This window comes from Maylandia zebra, linkage group LG22 (assembly GCF_041146795.1).
Source record: "Maylandia zebra isolate NMK-2024a linkage group LG22, Mzebra_GT3a, whole genome shotgun sequence".
NCBI lineage: Eukaryota > Metazoa > Chordata > Actinopteri > Cichliformes > Cichlidae > Maylandia > Maylandia zebra.
In genome coordinates, this window is record NC_135187.1 from 26,519,972 (window position 1) to 26,541,669 (window position 21,698).

Genomic DNA, 21,698 nt, shown 5'->3' on the forward strand with positions numbered 1-21,698 from the left:
TGTCAGAATCCTTGCTGCAGCATTTTGGACAATCTGCAGACGCTCCGGGGAGTTTTTGTTTACACATGTAAACAGTGAATCACAGTAGTCCAATTACGATGAAATGAATGCACGAATAACAATCTCCAGTTCAGAATGAGATACCATAGGGCTCAATTTAGAAATGTTTCTTAAATGATAGAAGCAGGATGTAGAACATGAGCAGAGAAAATTAAGGAGAATTTACAATCGCCTACATTGTAGAGGGTGACTTTGCCTCCAAACCTAAACAGGAAGATGAGTAAAGCAAATGGTTACAGTGGGATGAAGAACGTCTGGTGTTGTGGTGTTGTTCACGGGTCTAAAATCCTGTACCATTCATCTACCCTTACCTGGGCCCATAAAGACGGGAAATATTGGCATATTCCATGATGACTGATATGGGATGATCATGCTGGCCTCCAGTAATCTGTTTATAGTGTCATACTGGGGTCACCAGACCAGACCTTCACCAGGGTTCAGGGTGATGTGGACCTGGGCTGTGTCAACTAGATGGTCCAGATAGCAGAAGAAATGGAGTCTAAGAAACCTGGGGTTGTTCTTATTTTCTTCAATCAGTGATGAATAATAAGATTTATTCAGAGCTCACAAAATCCAGGACGACAGTTTAGTCACCAGTTTGGGCAAAAGACAAATTCTCAGTTTTGATGTTCAACAAACACATTTATTACAGAATTTTTAAACCATGTTTTACAATGAACATGTCACTTCCTTTTTGTCATCAGATCAAATCTGAATCAGCACACTGTTGAGACTAATTTTCTTTACTTTCCCTCCATGATTCTCTAAGACAAAATAAATGTCTATAAACCGACATTTTTAAATATTAAAAAAACAAACAAACAAAAAAACACCTGCTGCCATTCACTGGAGGGGCCTACAGCTAGTGGGAGGGGTCAGATTTCATTGGCCGTGCTGATTGGTCGGTACACTGGAAACGGTAACGCAGGAAGCGAACTCGCGGTTTGATGTGGAAGTCAGCAGGTATCCTCCAGTTCCACATTTTCTGTACCTGAACGAGAAACTAAGATTCAGTGAAAAGCTTCACATGAGAACAATAAAAATAAAAACATTCCGAACAAACATATTAATTAACACACGTTTTCAACATGTTCCAGCATGTGTTTGCAAAGCTTCTCTGTTGCATGCTACAATAGACGGTTTAAATAATGGATCATATTTTGGATCATTTTTATACCCTCTGGTATGAGTTAAAACACATAATGAATTTATGTGGGGGTTTTTACTATCTGGATCTGGAGGGACAGATCTAACACATCCAGTACTGATGCTGCAGGGTTTTCATGACCCTGACATAAGGTTCTTTTAAATAAAAATCAGTTTCAGGGTTTGATGAACATTGAATACAAAGAAAGTGTAAACTAAACAGGAAACATCAGACTGCTCAGGACATCTTCAGTGATAGAGAAAATGTATTAAATGAAATATTGTAAAGATTCGAGTCAAGAGTGTGATGATAACAAACCTTCAGGACCCTGACCAGATGGGTTGTACTGTTCAGTAACTGAACCTGCAGAGAACAAGCAGAACCAAGAAAAGAGAAAGAACAAGCCTTCAGCACCTGATCTCATATCAGATACAAACAGCAAAATATCCTTTAACCAAAAAATGGGACCCCAAACCGCATCCAGCACACCTTTGAACCTTCTGGGGCACAGATGCAAAGGAGAAAGTACACTTGGAGGGAAGAATTCTCTTCATCCAATCTGCAATTTATTTATTTATTTATTTTTTACAAAAATACTGATATTAACAACCAAAGAAGAAACTTATCTTAGCATTAACCCAGGCTTGAAAAGCTTAAGCCCCTCCCCCTGAAGAAACTATGCAATCATTAGTCAGTGGTCTGATATACTAGATGTTTTCACCCTGAGGATGACAAAGATTTCTTACTTATTACCTCTGATGCTTTTATACAAAAATCACAAATACAGAATCCCCCCAATGTGTGTGTTTTTAACTACTTGGTAAGATTACAATTCCCCGCTAGTACATAGAAGCCATGGAATACATGGAATTTTCCAATATGGTGGCAATGTGGAAAAGAGCATATGCAGTCTTAGTCCTCTAGAGGGCATAGGTTTCCACGTGACATACAGGCTCTGTCCGTATTTCAGGTATGTGTTCTAAACCTTTTAAAGCTGTGAACATTTTTAAGACTTACCAGCCATCTGTGTGTGATCTGTCACAGCTGGAGGACCTGCAAAAGAAAAAAACGACACACACATTGTGTATTCAGTGGGTGTTGACACACCCACAAAGAGACACAGACCTACAGCAGAATAAGAACAGACACTCTGAAACATGAACTCAATCCCAGTCAGTCACAAACACTAAACCTCACAACTTGATCTTCTCCTGCGTTTGAATGTGAGTTTATTAACGGGAATGAGCCAGAACCTCGTGATAGACCACATGACACTGATCTACACCTTTCTCAGCGATGCTGCTTTGTTTCATGCTCACACTTTAAACTGCCGGATTTGTAAGAGTGTCTGTGCAGGTTCTCAGTCACCCAGGTCATCGTAATGGAAGGAGCTTGGAAAGAAAAGCGTCTGGACAGTGGGATACTCCCACTGGGTTTAAATCTGGGACTCTCCACAATTTGACCCTTAGAACTGAAGAAGCTTCTCGGATGAGAGGTGAAATGTCTTCAAGCAACTTAAAGAAGTCCAGATGCTTTTCTTTCCAAGCTCCTTAGACCTCACCCTTCAGAGGCGACAAAGGACATCTAGGGTTTTTTTTTTAAACAGCATCAATAAGCAAAGATCAAAGAAATGATCAAAACATGATCAATAAACCTTTTTTTTTTTTTAACTTCGATTACTTCGATTACTTGCAGGCTCCCTCTAAGTGTATAAAGAGCATGTTGCATACTTGGCTTTGTGACAACCCTTGTGAGTTAGGGCAAGTTGCTGGAATTGGACTGTTTTTTTTTTAGGTGGGAATAGGTATAGTAGAACTTACTAGAGTCGAGAAGCCTTCCTGTATGATCTGTTGCAACTGAAACACACAGAACATACATCTGACCTTTGACCTCTCACCTGTCTGTTAATTAACTGTTAGTATATTGAAGGGAGATGGACATACCTGTATCTGTCCCAGAGAAGTCTGCTGTCATGGTAACCAGATCTGTGTGAGGGTGAATGCCTGAAACTGAATAAAGCAGAGGAGAATCAGACAGGAAAATGTAAACCTAGATATACAAACAAATGTACAGACAGGTGTACAGAAGCAGACAGATGCAAAGGCTGACCTACAGAAAGACAGGCAGATGTACAGATAGATTTACAGTCAGGCAGACAGAAAGACAGATGTAGAGACAGACGGCCATACACAAAGATATGCACACAAATGCACAAAGAGAACCAGGGACAACTGTAAAGACAAATGTAAAGATATGTGTACCTGGGTTATGTGTCTGTGTGACATCGACAGACGCAGTTTGGATCATAATGGATGGAGACTCTGTAACACATGATCATGTGACAGAAAGTGGATAACCCCCCTCTCCCACACCGGATTATGAACCAATGAGCTTCATAGTCATAGTAAGTAGTAGTACCTGTGACATCATGCCCGAATCCAAGACCTGAAGCTAGAAATAACAGAACACAGAGCTTCATCCATTACTAACACTGTTTATCAGTAAACAGCTTTTTTTGATCTGTTCACCTCACCTGTGAGATTGACGTTAATCCTGGTTACTGACTCTGCACCACCTGATGACATCATCAGCACATTTTTATTTATCACATTATTTCACTGATCATTTAAAATACAATCCTGATTCCAGATTAACGACTGGATAAGGTGACTCGGGTGTGGTTCCCAGTTATTCTGCACTTTGGCTGTTATCCTGTACTTCCTGTACGCCTTGTCTTTGACTGAAAATTGTATAACTTAAAATGTGAGGCTATTTTTGTAAGAAGTGTTCAAACCATTTAAAGAGCTTCATGTTGAGCAGTACCACTCCCTGACCTGGTGACGTAAACATTACATACTCCGGACTTTTAGCTTCTTTTAGCTCATAATGTTAACAGTTTACTAGTCTAACGATGGAACAATGGAGACACTGAATTCCAACATATAATCTGGTATAAATAATTAGCTTGATTAGACTGTACCTGTGAGATCAGTATAAAGATCGCTGAAGGAAACCAGTTTTTCTGTCTCTGCTGCAGAAACACAAACAGCAAAGTTAAACTGCAGAAACAAATGTTGGCGATGAAGGTGGTGTGAGGAGTATCTAAGGGGGTGATCTGAGCCAGGAATCCTTCTGAACCCACTATCTGACTTTTCAACAAATGTCTTATGTTCACCTGTGTTCAAATGAAGAATCACTAAATTGATACAGAGGGCTTTTGCTTTTTGAAGATGAGGTAGTACTGTTGTTTTTTTCAGAACATGACCATTATCTTACACCAGGGCCAAGCTGAGAATCAGCACCTCCTTCTCTGAAGCCATGGTCCTCTGCGAGAAGATGGTGGATTACTCCCTCCGTGTTGCTGCTCCAAGTGAGGAAGTTAAGTATTTCAGGATCTTAATCTTGAGTGATGATTGAGATGGACCAGTGGATGAGTGCAATTGCAGTTCTCTTCCAAGTATCCTTATCACGGTAACGGGGGGGCATTCACACTTTAGCATCACCTATTAACTTAATCCCACTAATTGCATATCTTTGAACTGTGGGAAGAAGCGTGGGAAAAACATACAACCAGCCAAATGGTGGAGTCGAATGCAGGCAACAGTGCTAACCACCATACTACTGTGCTGCCCAGTAAGTAACATTCACAGATCATTTTCTGTGGAACAAGAGTCACGAGACCTTTGTTATTGATCAGATACAGCCAACACTACCACTTTTATGTAAACATACAGGGGAAACCCTGGGCTAATGTGACAGATAGTAAGTTTCATGTGAACGTTTATCCAGATCATAAATCTTATGGTAAGTGAATCCAGATAAGGGAAAGATACGTTCCTTCATAGCAACTGATCACAGTCAAGTAAGGCGGGTCTTTAATGTATTCTTTTGTTTTTCTTTTTTCCCCCCTTCACATATGACCTGTTGGAGTTTTTTCTTTTAAATTTTGCCTTTTGCAAACGCAGAGTGTATGAATAATGCCTGTTTCCGATTAAAGATGGGATTTTCTTCTTCCTTTTTTGGGGTCCTCTGTTCCATGATTCATTTATTTATGAAGAAAATCAAAGAGGTAAGATATCTCATCTGGCCTGTGAGAGACTCTTAATTCTCAGGGAGGAACTGGAAGATACTGTTGAGGAGAATAATGTGTGGAGCTTAGCCTGCTGCTACCGTGAATGGGCAAATCATCGAGGTGGGTGACAGATGGATAGTCTGGTCTACTCAGGTGTGTTCTGTTGCAGATCTGAATGTTTTTATCGAAGTGAACTAAAATGGTGAACGTTTACCTCCATTTGTGTCTGTCAACAGGGTCTGTCGACCGTTTCCTAAACAACACAAAGTAAATTCAGAAAATCAAACAATAATTACATAGTTGAAGGTATTTTTATATGCAGTAAATTTAAGAGCATGAAGCTCTGAGGAATTACCATCAGTATCAGCTGAATCAGCTGCATCTGTGAGGACAAATACAGCACCAATATGAAATATGGTCAACAGATAATGAAGGATTGGGACTATTGATATTTTCCTTAGTTCAGGTGCCAGATAATGTGTCTTTTTTTAAATTTAAGTTTAGAAAAAAAAGAAACAACATTGAAACGTCTACAGTGGAGCTGATGTAAAGTTTAAAACCTTTGGGATTACATTTATGCTAGTGTGAGATCACCTTTCTGGTCTCTGAGAGCTTCAATGTGCGTTGAGGATGAAGACACTGCCCCTGAAAAGGAAAAAGATGCTGTTTTACTTTACTAAATAAGAGATGAAGGAAAACTTCAGAGTAAAAGTTAATCTGGTTTTCAGAGTAAAAGTCTTTCCTCTCACAACCTGCAGAGTGGGAGGAGCCAGAGACAGAGCTGGGTAATGATTGGTCAGGTCCTGAACTCAGGAAAGTTTGATCTGGTCCTGGCTGATCAACGGTGGTATCAGAATGATGAACAAGATCTTCAATACCAGGAAACAGGAGGTAGGAAAGATTAACAAGCAAGGAAAGGAAACAGCAGAGATACAAACACAGATGCTGTGTTTGAACTGCCACTAGCAGCTACATAATGCTTTTGGCTGAATAAAAAATAATTGGACATTTCAAAAACATCATGTGATATATTTGGATGACGTTAGTGGGGGAGGAGTCTGTACTCACCTGCAAGTGAGTTCAGACTGTTCTGATCTGCATGTGGAGTTGCTGTCACACCTGAACCAAAAGAAAAACATCAACCAGCGTGATTTGTCCAATTTCAGACATTATTAAATGAAGAGGAAGTCATACCTGAAGGCTCCAGGTGAGAGGGTGCTGTCATGTTACCTGTGATAATTCAGAAACAAAAAGCAAAACAATAATTAACACCAATATCAAACAATCAAAAAAGAACAAACAAACAACAACAACAACAAACCCTAAATCACATCAGAGCCCTTTCCCCCAGCTTTAGTAGTCATGGTTAAGTTCACTAATCAAAGAATCACTTTAAGTGTTTCAGAAAGAAATCAAACCTGGGATGTTAACGTGACCATCTGGACCGAAAGCATCACCACCTAAAAACACAGAAACATTCCACTACAATAAAATACAGAATTATGTTTATTGTGTTTCTTCTTGGCTCAGACATCTGACAGGTATACTGCAAAACGACATTAATGGCTTTTTATCTGTGTCTTGTCTTTATATCTCATGAAAGAGGCTCTCTTTTCATATGAAAATATCACCTGATCAGCAAAATGTTATATTCAGAGTTTTGGTTTGAATCAACCACATTGTCACTGTTTAGTTTTATTTATTTTTATTATTTCCAGCATGTTTTGAGTGTAATAGAGATTCTCTGCCGTGGGAATATGTTTTATATGTGTGGTAAATCATACCATACTCACCAAATGAAGCACAAGCTGTGCACCACATTGTCACAAGAATGTGTTCATGTGATTATTTAGAAAATGTGTGAATATTGTTCTACTTGATTGTGATTTCCTGCTAAGTCTCATCGACGGCAAGAACACCTGTTCAACCAATCACATTCATTCACTCTGATCTGATTTCCATGTCTCCTTCATCAGGCTGTGGGACAGGAAGCCTTTTTTTTATATATATATAATTGTTTATTTTATTTTCACTTGCTACACACGGGACAGACATGACTGGGGGAAAGAAAAGGGAGAATGAAAGAGAGGTAGGGGAAGAGCGAACAGCGGGGAAGAGGAACAGTGATAAAGGGCAAAAAACAAAACAAACAGACAAAAAATACATATATCAAACAAGCAAAAAAAGGAGAGCAATATAAGCTACCTGCATTTAGCTACCTGCCAGAGAGCAGCAGGTAGCAGGAAGCCTTAATAGATCCAATTTTAGATCTCACAACTAAGGTGCAGCTGTCACCGAGATGTATTTTGTTTTTTTCTTTATAATTGGTCTTATTCTGATTTTAGTGTTTATTTGTGAGTGTGGTTCTGATTATATTTGCATGATTTTATTCTGATATTTGTATTGCATGTTTTTAGTGTTTTTTTTTTTTTTTTTTTTGCATGCTATTGTTTTAATCCACTGTGGACTCTGGACAGTTAGCAAATAGCAGGCGTCTGTTGAGGTGTGGGTGTGGCCTATCAGCTGGGGAAAGGACTTGTTTAAAGAAAGTTGGCTGAGCAAGGGGAAGGGCCAGATATGACATGGCTATTAGCCAGGTCAGACGATGGTTCTGGCCAGTATGTTTATTTACAGGGCGAAGCAGCGAGCGAGAGACTCGAGTGCGGAGTGCAAGCTGGGTTGTGATGTGGGGTGCCCAGTGGAGGGATGAGGTGGTCCCCACTTCAGAAGAGGAATTCCTCTGTTTAACTTTTACATATAAGGAACATTGGTATTGGGTTGTAGGACAATTGAATTGCTGGACTGTGTGGGATTTTACTGTACAAAGAACATTTTATTGTAGTTTTAAGAATTGTTTTTATTTGTTCTTGGGGGATTTTAGGGTACCAAGAACATTTTATTGCATACGTTTTTTAGAATTTTGTTTGCTTTTATTCCTGCTTTCCACCTCCATGAATAAACTTTTTCTTGTTAGACTTGTAGTCTCTGTGCCCTGGGAATCTGATCCCCTTTTATTTAAAGAACTTCCTGTAACACAATTTGGCTCACCAGTTTTAGTGTCTACAGAAATAAACAGCAGCATTGACCATACTCATAGGTAAAATAATTAGCTGTCATTAAAATATTTTACTGCTCTGTGACATACATCCCCATCTTGCTCTATGTGATATTTTTATATTCTTCCTTGACGTTTTAATCATCATCATCATCATCATCTGATAATGTGTCACTCACAAATGACCATGATCTGTGAAATAACCCATTTTGTCTGAGGGCTTTCAGGGAGTGAAGCAGAGAGCCTGGCCTAACAAAGAAGACTAATAATCTGATAATCATTATCTCTGACTGGGGTTTAAGGTTTTATTGAGCCCGCTACTGCAGAGAAAGCCTGTTTGTGTTGAAACTCGCCACATCCCTCTGTGAGTCAGAGCTGGAGCAAAAGACCAAAAGAGTCAGTGTGTATCTGGAATGACCTCAGATTTTATCATCAAATCAAGCTTCAGATTTAAGAAAATTATTGGTTTGTAAAATGAGAGCAGCTGAACTTACCCATCATGCCAAGCAGGAAGTCATGGCTAGATGGCTCTATGGATCCTAAAGGAGAAAAAGTCAATGACAGCTGCTGAGAGATTCCTCCTTAAAGCCATAGAAGTGTTCTTTGCCTTTGTAGCACTTAAAAATCTGACTTAGATCTGATGAAGTAAAAGTGATGTCACAGACACCTCACCTGGACACTCACCTGTAAGACCCAGGTGAGAAACGTCACCCTGAAAGAATCCCACAGCATCTGGAAAAGAGAGTTGAACTTAATGTCTCTGAGCTTCTTAAAAAATAGGTTTCACCTGTCTCCCTTGTAGCCCCTCTCCATACCGCGTTACCTGTCTGACTGCCAACTCCACCCCCTCCTCCTCCATTCAGGAGCTTCTGTCCATTACCTCGAAAAAACAAAACAAAACAAGAATTGATAATTTTTTTGAAGAGATTGTAAGATCTTTCGTCTGGACTTCTTTAAGTTGCTTGAAGATGTTTCACCTCTCATCCGAGAAGCTTATTCTGTTCTAGAGTCAAATGGTGGAGAGTCCCAGGTTTAAGCCCTGTGGGTGTTTCCCCATGAGAGGGACAATGGCATCTAAAGGACAAAGGTCACTCTTTCGAAGATGCCAATGCCATCTATGTCCACTGTGAACGACCATCCTTGAACAGAGGCGGTGGGTTACGACACCAACTGTCTACCATCTATAATCCAGATCGCTTCCCAGACGCCTTAACGCCCACTCACGTCCTTGGCCATTTGACCTCAGGAAATCACATAATAGGATGGAGCTTGGTTTCACAATGAGCTCACCAAAAACCTTGGCTGATTGTGACCTGCACCCGTTTTCACACCTTGGTTCGTGGGATTAGGTAGAGGATCAATAGGGGGTCTGTTGTCCTTCTTGGGGGGACACTCCCACAGGGCTTAAATCTGGGGCTCTCCACCATTTGACCCAAGAACTGAAGAAGCTTCTCGGATGAGAGGTGAAACCTCTTCAAGGAAACTTAAAGAAGTCCAGATGCTTTTCTTTCCAAGCTCCTTAGACTACAATGAACTGAGAATCTTCACAGACATATTGAAAGGTCTTCAACTCAATGATCTATTGATTGGTCTCTGTTTGAGGGATTTGAAAGCTACTTACTGTTGGTCTCTGAGCCAGCTCCTGCAGAACCTGCAGACAAAGACCAGGTTTAAAGATGTGAAGCTTTCTATGCTAAAGGGCTCGTACAGTCAGCTGTTGTGCTGAGCTTAATGAATCAATAATTCTCAAAATGCCAGCAGAGTAATAATTGGACTTACCATTTGTTTCTGTGTGAGATAAAGCAGAGGAATGCTTGTCTCCTTAAAACAAAGAAATCATCGATTAACACACCTTCTCATTTAATGGACTATCTTTATTTTTACTATTTTTGCCTTGTAGATACATACTGAAGACATCAAATATGTGAAGCAAGACATATGGAATTATTAAGCAAAGAAAAAAATGATAAATAACTCTAAATATGTCTTATAGTTTAGATTCCTTTGCTTTGTTGACAGTGCTGCAAACCCTTGGCCTTCTCTCAGTGAGCTTCATGAGTAGTCACCTGATATGGGTTTCACTTCACAGGTGTGCCTCGTCAGGGTTTATTTGTGGCATTTATTGCCTTCTTAATGGGGTTGGGACATTCATGTTATGCAGCACCTCAGATAAATGCCCACAGTTCCAGAAGCAGACACATCTCTACATCAACTGTTCAGAGGAGACTGTACAAATGAGGTCTTTATGGTCAACAAGCTGCTAAGAAACCACTACTAAGGAAAAGCAACAAGCAGAAAAGATTTGTTTCAGGTCATGAAACACAAGGAATGGACATCAGATGTGTAGAAATCTGCTTTCCTTTGATGAGTCCAAATTTTAGATCTTTAGTTCCACCCGCTGTGAAAGGATGCTCTCTACTACTACTACATGGTTACCACCATGAAGGAAGAGGTGTGATGGTGTGGTGGTGAACCGACCAAAATGACTCCAAGACCGCAGCAACGACTCATTCAAGAGGTCATAAGACCCCAGAACAACTTTCAAAGAACTTCAGGCTTCACGTGCCACAGTTAAGGTTCATGACTCTACAAGACGGGGAAAAAAGAGAGTTCCGAGATGATAACCTCTGCTCACAAATACTGTGGATTAATGAGACAAAAGTTGAACCTTTTGGAAAGGTGTATGTCCAGTACATCTGGCATAAAAGTAACAGAATTTCAGAGAATGAACATCACGCCAACAGTAAAATATGATGCCGGTATGGTGATGGTCTGGGACTGCTTACTGCCTCAGGACCTGGAAGACTTGCTGTGGTAAATGGAACAATGAATTCAGCTGTCTACCAAAACGACCTGAAGGAGGATGTCTGGCCATCTGCTTGTGATCTCAAGCCGAAGTGCAGTTGGGTTCTGCAGCAGGATAATGATCCAAAACACACCAGCAAATCCACCTCTGAATGGCTTAAGAAAAATAAAGCGAAGGCTTTAGAGGGGCCTAGTCAAATTTCTGACCTGAATCTGGTTGAGATGAGGGGTGACCTTAAAAAGGTGGTTCAGGCTTGAAAACCCTTCACTGTGGGTGAATTACAACAATTCTGCAAAGATGAGAGGGAAGTCCTCCACAGCATTTATTTCCAGTTATCGCAAACACTAGACTGCAGTTATTACTGCTTAGGTTTTTCCAACCAGTTATTAGGTTTAGGGGGTAATCACTTTTTCACACAGAGCCACATAGGCTTGGATTTGTTTCCCCCTAATGTAAAGCCCTTAATTCTTGTGTTTACGTTTTTGTAATGTCATGATGCCATTTGATGATGATTTCAGTGTTTTGACATGAAGTTTTGTTCCATCCAAATGCATACAGGTCGCATATAGTTATTGACTGCACCCTGTTTGTTCTTCAAAATAAAAGTCCACATATCTGCCATTTTTTAAAAAGCCCAGGCTGTTTACCTGCAGAATGGATCAAAGCTGTGGAAACATCAGAGATCTCAGCTGCTGCAGAACCTGTAACAACAGGAGCAGTTTTAGCTTCTAAATACAAAAAAAGTAAAATGGTCAGATGTTCAAAGCCCTTACAGACCGTGCAATGAACTTATGTCTTGAGCACAGGAAGCATTGTCTAACACTTCCATGTGAGAATGTTTCCAGTAATGGTGGCCAAGTGTGTATCAGAGCAAGACAAAGAGATCCTGGCCATGAATTCTGAGTAGAAAAAAACAACTGGTGTTGCAATATTAGTATTGAAAAATCCCAACACAGGATTGTAGAGAACCACTGATGGTGAGTACAGCCCAATTACATTCTGGATGATGGTGAAATGGTGTGGCCAGCCATGCGATTGGATTGTGGGAGATCTCTGAAGGGCTGAGTCAAGCTATTCCTTGGGATTCAGATGTTTTATTAGTCCTATCCGGGTAGTAGATGGGTAGTTGTGCTTTAAAGCACTGCTTTGAAGGGACACACACGTCCTTACAGGCACTGCTTTTTGGGTCACAAGGAACGTTAAAAGACAATTCAGACTGGACTTCTGTCATTCTACAACAGGAAGACTTTATTTTGTTTTATTAATTTCATTTAATTTCATTTCTCCTTTTATTTTGTTTGTTTTACACCTATGAAGAGCAGGTGTTATTTTCCAGGTTGTGTGACTGTGTACTGTGTATTGTTTATGAGCTTTCCTAAGGTAACAAGTTCCCAGTTGTTCACTTCAGTGATGACTTTTTTCCTGAGACCCTAAAATCAAAACCTCCTTCCAAACCTACGTAGATATTTGGAGTCTGTGTTGAAATTGATATTGCAGTACAATAAGAGGTGGCTGTAGCTCAGGAGATAGAGCAGGTCACCTACTAATAGGGAGCTTGGTCGTTTGAGCCTTGTCTGATCCAGTCTGCATGCAAATACAGGCCAAAGACATTTGCCAAGATATTAACCCCACTTGAGAGCAACCAAGAGTATAAATATGTGTGAATGTTAGATAGAAACACTTACATAGGAATAGCATAAGTAAAAAGTGCTTATGAGAATGGATGAATGGGACAAGTTGTAGAACCTGCTTTGTGCTCAGAGTAGAAAAACGCTATAGAATCCATCTAATCTTTACTGGTCCTGAGTAGAGGCACTACACTGTATTGATGTAGCAAAATGACTGGATAGTTCAACCGTTGTAAAGAGGTTGGAGTGTAACATGTCTCTTAAAAGTATTAAATTGCCACACAGATTTCTGTGCGATCCTTTAAGTAGGGAGTGTTTCCACTGATGAGACTGTAACCTAACAAAAGTCAGAGAAGTGATCAGAGCAGAGTGACTGAAATCTGATTACCATTCAAATCAAACATTTTACTGTCTAAGATGTTCATATTTGTCATCGCGTTTCTCTCTGGATGAGATTCACCTGGTTTACCTGCTGAGCTTCCGGCTGTTCCTTCATGTGTTCTTCCCCCTGCTGTTTGACCACTGGAAGCTGAAAATAAACATCATTTTTAAACAAGTATATTTGCTCTCAGACCGTAGAGTTAGAATGGAAGTAGAATAGAAGGCAGAGCCTTCTGCTTTCAGGCCCCTCTTCTGTGAAACCAGCAACCAGTTTGGATTCAGGAGACAGACACCCTGTCTATTTTTAAGATTAGGCTTAAAACTTTCCTCTTTGATAATGGAAATAGTCAGTTGAGCCTGACTGCTAGTTATGTTATAATAGCCTCAGATTGCTGGGGGCTTCCCATGATGCAGTTTCTGGGATTTGACGTTGAGTGTTTTTTCTAATGATAACTGTCAGGGTGTACAGCAGGCTCTGAGAAAAACAGTAAACCGTCATGAATTTTCAACTCTTACTTATTTTGTTTCGTGAACCTTAGTTTAACAACTAAATGTCAGAGAAGCTCTGTTTTCTATGACTACACAAGGTCCCAAAGCCAAAAGCCTAACACAGAACACAGAAATATCAGTAATATTTCAATCAAATAAGAGAATGTCTCTCAATAAAGTTGGGATAGACTCTGATAAGCTATCAGCATTCTGTACTTTTCTCTAACATCTTCAAGAAACTATACATTTAGCTGAACTTACCACTTAGATCCTGAATGTCAGAGGAGACACCTGCAGAGAAAATACACCTGAGTCAAACCACGCATGTCACCAAAAACTCATCTTCATGTTTTCTTGCTGAAAAACACATTTATAATCTTTACTTCCATAAAAAAGAAGCACGATTTTATCATAAAACATTTACATTTCTTCCTCAATATTCGCTTGTGTGAAATACAAAAACTAAATATTATTTTTCAGTACTTTCTAACATAATGGTGATTTCATATTTCTTTTAAAAATGAACAGTCTGGGAGCGCTAGTTTGGCTCAATGCATGGAGCGGGCAACCACATGCCATACTACTGAGAGCTGGCCTGGGTTTGAGTCCGACCCACGGCCACATGCCTTCTTCCTTCTCTCTCTGCTCCTGCCTTCCTGTCTTCTCTTCACTGTGTTTATCAAATAAAGCTAAAAAATGAACAGGCAGTAGATTATTACAGTTAGCTGAAATTAGACTGTACACAGCTACATATGAATATAAGAAACACAAACTAAGAGTTTTAGTCTCTCAAAGACTGCAGAGACTTCACTTCTTGTGTTTAGTAACATATTTGCTACTTTTGCTTTTGCAGAGTTTGTCCTGTACGTGATGCTGTGGTTCTGGACATCCTGCAGTAACCTGAGGAGCTCAGGAAGTGGACTAGACCCATTCAGGGTAATCCTGGTCTGAAAAGCAGCCAGTTAATCTGGATTAAACCTGAGACCAGTTGGAACAAACAAAAAAACTATTCAGGAAGGAAAAACCTGATCAGGTCTACTCACCTGAACCCCCAGCAGCCCCCACTGCCACCACCGTTGCCGTGGTGGTCCGCTGCCCACCAAATGCTCCTGCAGGAGGGGGAGGAGCAAACTGTCAGGTGTTCGGCATGAATGAAGCTTGTGTTTCCAGATATTATTATAAACCTAAAGGCATCATTTGAGCTTCATTCTGTGACACATTTAGATAAGACTGAAAAACATATATTACACACAGATTTTTAAAGAGATGTTTATAAGGTTCTCACGTCACGTTCATTTAAACAACAGTCTGATGTTTGAACTTTTCATTTCTTTGTGTTTATGCAGGTTTATAAGATAATACTACAGGGCAAAGGTCACAGTGTGTTTTGCCTCTCACCCCCAATCTTATCTTGACTCTTGGAGTCATCATCATCTGGAAAGAGAAGACATCCAACATTTATGTCTAATTAGAAGTTTTAAACAAATGTCACACTTCTCTGTTTTAGTGTCTTTTTATTTCTGCTCTGACTTTTGACCTCTGACTCCTTCTACCTTTCCCCTATGCGCGTATGTCACCTAGCTTAGCATTAACACATGTGCTGCACTCACTGCTTCACGAAGATTTATGATTTCTAATATTTCATTTACTGGACAGAGGCCACGCATCCTACAGGAGTTACACTGAAATTAATTCAGTCAAACACAAACAAATTAACAATAAACAAAGAAAACCTATATTATCTTGACCCGGATGTAGTGATTTGTGTCAGTAAAAACATTTTAGTACACAAATGAGAGATAGGTGATGTTCTGAGGACTGAGTACTGTGAAAAAGCTGTTGGATTTTGTCATTTTTCCCTCAAAAACAGCAAACACCACCTTCTCCAAACCTTCACTGTCAGCCCTACAGTCTCACACCCACTCTACTTTGAACAGGGACCCGAAGAGGGGTCATTGAGAATGTCTCACACACATTTACTCACCCAAACAAACCCCAAGAACCAACACCAGGTAATATTTGGCAAACACTGATTACCTAAGGTTATGTCATGGTTATATAGTGTTTCATTAATAAAGAAAGAATCTCACTGCCTGAAGAGTTATTTTAAAAAGCTTTGTGACTGAAATGTGTGACATGTTTGTGTCTTTATGATAAGTTTAAACCGGTTTGAAAAGATCACAGACGATGATGCTGTTGTTCACTCTGAGGTTTGTGTGAGGGTCAGGTTCCATTCGTGTGACCTCAGTTTGGTTTCATTTTGTCATCAGTATAAACTCTGAGTTTATGCTTCATGAACAATTTGACACGAATCTGCTTTTCACGATAAAAGCTGGCTTCTCTCACACACACAAGGCCTACCCTCCTCCTCCTCGGACACCTCCCCCTCCTCTGTGGCCTCAACCTCCACCTCCTCCAGCTCCTTCTCTGGAAGACACACAGAAAGTCTTCTCTCCAAACAGAAATAATAAAATGAAATAAGATACAAAACATAGCTTCTCTTTTTTTTACCCTCCAAGGGAGCGGTAGAAACTGCTGTTGTCAAAAAGACGGCCATGGACATGATCAATAGATTTCTGTTGTGACAGAGGAGATTAATCAGTACTGACCAACACTGTCAGAATCAGCCTCACATACACTCATCAATAAGATACAGGGACAATACAATAATCAGCACCAATAAACCTCATCAATGATCATTAGTAATGAGTTCATTTCTGCTGAAATCAATCAATACACAAACCGCTGTCAATATAATCAATACCATCACCACGTGGAATGAGGATGGCTGAACTCTGATTGGATCAAAAAACAAGAAACTTTTTTAGTGATCTGATTGGACAAATGAGCTGACAGTCAAAAACAGTCAGTAATAATCTGCATCCAGTCAGGATGAAGTAATACCAATGATTTCATGAAGCACAGCAGAACTGCAAAAGTACTAAAGTATTACAACACCGACATGCAGCAGTGTTTGTTGTATAGTGCAGTTATAGTAGCACTAGCACAAGTCATATGAGTAACAGCAGTCTTCACAGTATAAAGTGTATTATTATTAGTAGTTGTAATAGTAGACTATTAATACTACTGCAGTAAAAATGCGGTGGTATTATTAGTGTTAGCAGTATAATGGTTGTGGCAATAGAAGCAGTTTAAAATGCAGTAGCATTAGTAGTTTTATCAATGTTAAGTGCATTATTATTATTATTATTAATATTATTAATACTATTGTTAGTAGCAGTAGTATCAAAAGTATATAGTGCAGTAGAAACAGTTTTGGTAGTACAAGCACAGGAGGATAACAGTATAACAAGAATAAAATGAAGGAGTAGTCATCAATAGCTTTGTGTAGAGCAGTATTATTATTTTAAAATGCAGTAATATTAGTAGTATCACTCATGCTGGTATCTTTAGCAGTACATAGAGTAACATTTGTAGTAATAGTAGTATTGCAAATACTCACGCTGGCAGCATGTTGCTGTGTGACAGGTGTGTGCTGAGCTAAAGAGACGCACCTGAAGAGCTGCAGCTCCTCCTTCAACCACTCGTATTTATACTCAGACAGGAAGGGAGGGGCTGCTCATGTTATCTATGAAAATACTGCAAATACGACTGAGACTAAAACTACTAGATCATGTACTGGTTCTTATATGAATGTTACTTTCCTGGTCCTCACTGGCCCTGAAATCCATCCCATTTTGCACTGGAGTAGGGTTCAACAGCAGGTGACCCATCCTAACCAGGTGATGTTCAGGTCTGCCCCTGGAGGTTACCTTAGATTAGACAGGTAGAAATTGTTGCTAACTTCCAGTCAAACATATTGATTACACAATCAAGTGAAAACAAGTGAACTGTAACTACTGTGACTCATGTGACCTGCTGGTCACCTGTTACCTGCAAAACCCACCTTCAAATCACTCCACTACATCTCAGGCTTGTTAGTTACTCTGAAGTCTGTGTTTGTGTTAACTGGCAGCTATAATGAGCCAATCAGAGCTTTGTAGGCAGGGTTAAGAGCAGGAATGACATCATCCAGGGACACACGTCTGATCTGGGAGGATGTGTCATTCAATTTCGGATTCAATTATGAGTAGCTCAAAAAAAATTACGACTAGCTCTGACATCATGTAGGAATCAAAAGCTGATTGGCCAAACCAGCTAACTTCACCGTGACGCATAATGAACCATTCATCCATCCATTTTCCTCCACATATTCAACTCATGGTGAACCAAAAAAAATTGTTATGAAGGGGGCTTCCACCCTGTCAATGTGTCACAAGGACGACAGAGATTCTGTCGTTAGTGTCTGTGCTTATTGCATCGTAATCATTATTACACAGGAAACTCCTCTGTTAAAGTGGAGCAGTAAAAACATGCCATGAACTGGATTTTCAGCCTATTGTGGTCATGAACGCAAAACAATAAATTAAAGACATTAAAAAGTCAGGGACCAATGTGCATGTCAAATCATTTTGAAGCAGCTGTGTTTTCTGTTTGTTTTCTATGTACAAATAAAGAAATGATAAAACTTTCCACAACTATAGACACTTTATAAAACCTTAAAGGCCATATAACCTTCAACCCCCCTTCTCCCAGGGTTTCAGCTTTCAACTCTAATTAATTTCTTGGTTAAAACAGACTTGTATTGTTGGACTGAAAGATGAGAGTGGTCTCTCTGCTGCCAAGCTGAGCTGAGACCCCAGCTGACCTGCAGTCTTACAGTTTTTCACCACCTCTAAGACACTTTTCAGAAACCATCCACTCTGTTCTTAAAACTGAACACAAATACAGATTTTGTATTCTGATTCTGAACACAATAGCTTTATCTGTTTTTAAGATCATACAGCCCCCTTTGATTCAAGGCAGAAATGCAGCAGACAAAAAAAGTTTAAAAAGCGAGGTTCAATCTGGTCTCCTCTGTGAGCCCAGCTGTAGAGGAAGTCCCTTTTAATGCAGATTTCTGGAAAAAAGCGGTATTAGTTTTTCACCGATGATAAGACACATTCTTAGAAACCTTTATACAAATAATATCAGATTTATGAAAGCACATTAAAAACAAAATCTCCTCAAACAAAGAAGCCATCAGCTCAAGCCATACAGAGTCTGTGAGAAACAGACAGACAGTTCTTAAACTGATTTTATATCACTGCATGTTGTTGTCCACAGCATGTCTTTTGTTTTTTCTTCCTCTCCCCCAACTGGTTGTGGGAGATGGCTGCCCCTCCATAGCCTGCTGGAAGTATTTTTTTCTGTTAAAAGGGCATTTTTTTCTTCCCACTGTCGCCAAAGTGCTTCGCATTAGGGGATCTTATGACTGTTGGGTTTTTCTCTGTATGTATTATAGTAGGGTCTACCTTACAATATAAAGCACCTTGAGGCAACTGTTGAAATGTTGACCTGAGCTTCATCTGAATGACTGAGCCCCTGTCGTCACCACCAAGCCTCAGCCCAGACAAACAGAGCCAATGGCTACACCATCACAGACCAGTACCTTGTCCATATCACTGCACTTGCCACATGATCTACTTGTTAGTCTCCCGACCCTAAGTTCCTTAAAGTCCTTCAACTGGGGCAGCAAATAATGCCCGACCTAGATTTGGGCATTATCAGGTTTTTCTACAACCAATTACTATAGGAAAAAATCAGAGACAAGCTCCTGTGGAGACTCTCCACCATGTAGTTATCCCCAGAAATCCTGTTCATAAAAGTTGTGAGCACACATAGTGGTGGCGTTTCAGTTTCTTCATTTTTTTCTCTATAGAAGTTAGCTTTGTATTGATGAACACTGTTGGATGATGAAGGAATGCAAGATCTGAAAGTCACATTGCATTTCCTAAGTCACATATAGGCGTACTAAAAATTCTCTAATACCCTGTGTATTTTTAGACATAACTGTTCCCCATGTTTACATGGATTTTATTATAATATTTGTTCTTCTGATGTGTGCCTATGTCCAGAAGAGTGCATTATAGCCACTGAACAGTTAGTCTTGTGTTGAAGAGTACCGACCCTGAAGTAGGAGCTACTCCACAAACAGGGTCTCTGGAAATTACTAGTTCCTACCATGCAGACAAAAAAAAAAGGGGGGGGGGGGGGAACTTCCTGTAAGTCTTATAAGGTCTTGTTCCTCCCATCCAAACAAGCCTATATGAACTATAAGGCTACAGGGGCTCCCTTCTTGGCGCAGAGCACAGCTTTGACCTAACCTTTGATCCTTCCTCACAGGGACCTCTGCAGACCTGTTCACAGAGCATGTCGGAGGAGACAGTGGATGGTGGAAACTGTGGACTATATGAACACTGAAAACCTATCGCTGCAGGGAGGATGTAGGAGTTACCCATCTTCTTTAATGAATCTCATGCACGACGGCCACAGAAACTCTTTACACAACCTTTGCAATCCTTGGATTATTGGAGACAGATATAATTAAAATGCCTGCTACATGTCCCATTACTGTTCTTGATCTTTTCATCTTCTCTCTCCCCCCTCTTCATTTTCTTTCTCTTGTTTCCATACATGAACAGCTTCAACCGTCTGCCACTCCTGCTACTTTTTGACTGAGAAGAGTCTCAATTTAAAAAGAAGAAGAAGAAGAAGAAGAAGAAGAAGGAAGAAATACATTTAAGGTTTTGAAGATAAATATTTCAGTTGTAGAGCTCATGAACTTCAAACAACATGTTTTCCAAACTGGACTCTGAGTCGCTAACTTACAAGATGATACTGGTCCTGATGGAATCTGATAGTCATAATGTGAATAACCTGCTGAGAGATAAGAACTGGATGGATTTCTGTCTGAAATGCTGGAGATCAACTTTCATTTAGAAAGAGAGCAGTTTGTTTTTTCATCTTCTCAGCTTGAAGTCTCTTTCTGTGTTCAGGCTCAGAGGATGTATAGAAAGGAGGCTTTATTGAAGCGATACAGAGCTGCAGAGAAAAGCTGCCAACATTCCTTCGAACTACATCTGTGACCTTCTCCTCCTCCTCCTGTGAAACTGACTCCATTCATTTATTTTTTGTGTGCATGAACACAGCAAGACAGTACAAACAAGCCTCATTCTGAAAATGTTGCAGGAAACAGACATCACATCGCCTTATCCTGAAGTGACATAAAGCTGTAACAGTGTAAACTGCTCCCACCTTGTGGACAAATGACTTCTCGAGCCTGAAAACTACAATTCTGAATAAAAGCAGCAGGACATCTGCAGCTCTTCTAACACTTTCCCACTGAAACATGGAACAACTGGGTCTGCACAATGAAGATATTTGGTAGAGGTCACCGGCAATCCTCTCACATCATGTTTTGCCTTAGTTTCTCTGATTGGGTTCACACTCTGCCAGCCCAAATTCAGGGAATAAAGATAAATATATTAATAATAAAACAGTGGGAAAAGTTAAATTGATCCACAGAGGATCTACTTGTTTAATAATCTGCAAAATTTTTATTTAAACGTTCGATTTTGGGATATTTTGCTTCAGTGTATCAAAGTTTTTAAAGGTTCATCCATTTTTTGGATTCTAGGGTCATGGTGGGTGGTACCTGTCCCAGCTGTGATAGGGTGAAAGGTGGGGTACACCTGCATAGGCATTGGACTATGACAGGGGTTTCTGTGAAAAAATATTATTATTATTGTGACTACTATTAATATTTATCATGAAAATCAAATGTATCGGTATTTAAATACTTTTAATAAACTTTAATAAGTCTTCACAAGCTTTTTCTCCTGTCTGCAGTGACATTAAGCAGCTTTGAACTAATACAAGCTCAGCACAAGCAATACTCACTAGAACACACTAGAACACACTAGAACACACTAGAACATATTAGGACTAGGGTTCTATTGAATCCATGATTTCATTTTTACACATTTTTGTGCATAATGCATAAAAACAAAGCTGACCTCCTACTTCATGGGAGGTGTGAGCATCACAGCAGATGCCTTTGTGTCAAAGTAACTAAGGATAAAACACAGAAAAACATGAAGGAGATTTTCCTGGTCTGGCTTTTTATAACCATCTTAAAAGTAGAACAAAAAGGGAAGAAAACTGCGAATCAGCATACG

At 39.8% G+C, this 21,698-nt stretch overlaps 1 protein-coding gene across 5 annotated transcripts; it reads right to left on the reverse strand.

Moving 5' to 3' along the window:
- Window positions 1-715: 715 nt before the first annotated feature.
- On the reverse strand, window positions 716-17,185 carry LOC101464743 (uncharacterized). 5 transcript variants are annotated; one of them, XM_012922784.3, is made up of 29 exons: window positions 17,102-17,185; window positions 16,150-16,214; window positions 16,000-16,065; window positions 15,037-15,072; window positions 14,682-14,747; window positions 13,900-13,929; window positions 13,238-13,297; window positions 11,788-11,841; window positions 10,114-10,155; window positions 9,956-9,985; window positions 9,158-9,214; window positions 9,019-9,066; window positions 8,829-8,873; window positions 6,698-6,739; window positions 6,474-6,509; window positions 6,348-6,398; window positions 6,032-6,148; window positions 5,874-5,924; window positions 5,635-5,661; window positions 5,494-5,532; window positions 4,188-4,238; window positions 3,741-3,782; window positions 3,626-3,658; window positions 3,469-3,528; window positions 3,151-3,216; window positions 3,028-3,063; window positions 2,225-2,260; window positions 1,526-1,570; window positions 716-1,051 (listed from the first exon to the last, which is right to left on the reverse strand). In XM_012922784.3, exons 1-29 carry the CDS (start codon window positions 17,110-17,112, stop codon window positions 1,017-1,019), a joined length of 1,377 nt encoding a protein of 458 aa, XP_012778238.2. In that variant the 5' UTR covers window positions 17,113-17,185; the 3' UTR covers window positions 716-1,016. The 5 variants fall into 5 exon arrangements, with proteins under 5 accessions (XP_012778238.2, XP_076735278.1, XP_076735279.1 ...); XM_076879163.1 differs by having other exon boundaries at window positions 13,229-13,297; XM_076879164.1 differs by lacking the exon at window positions 15,037-15,072 and having other exon boundaries at window positions 13,229-13,297.
- Window positions 17,186-21,698: the final 4,513 nt, after the last annotated feature.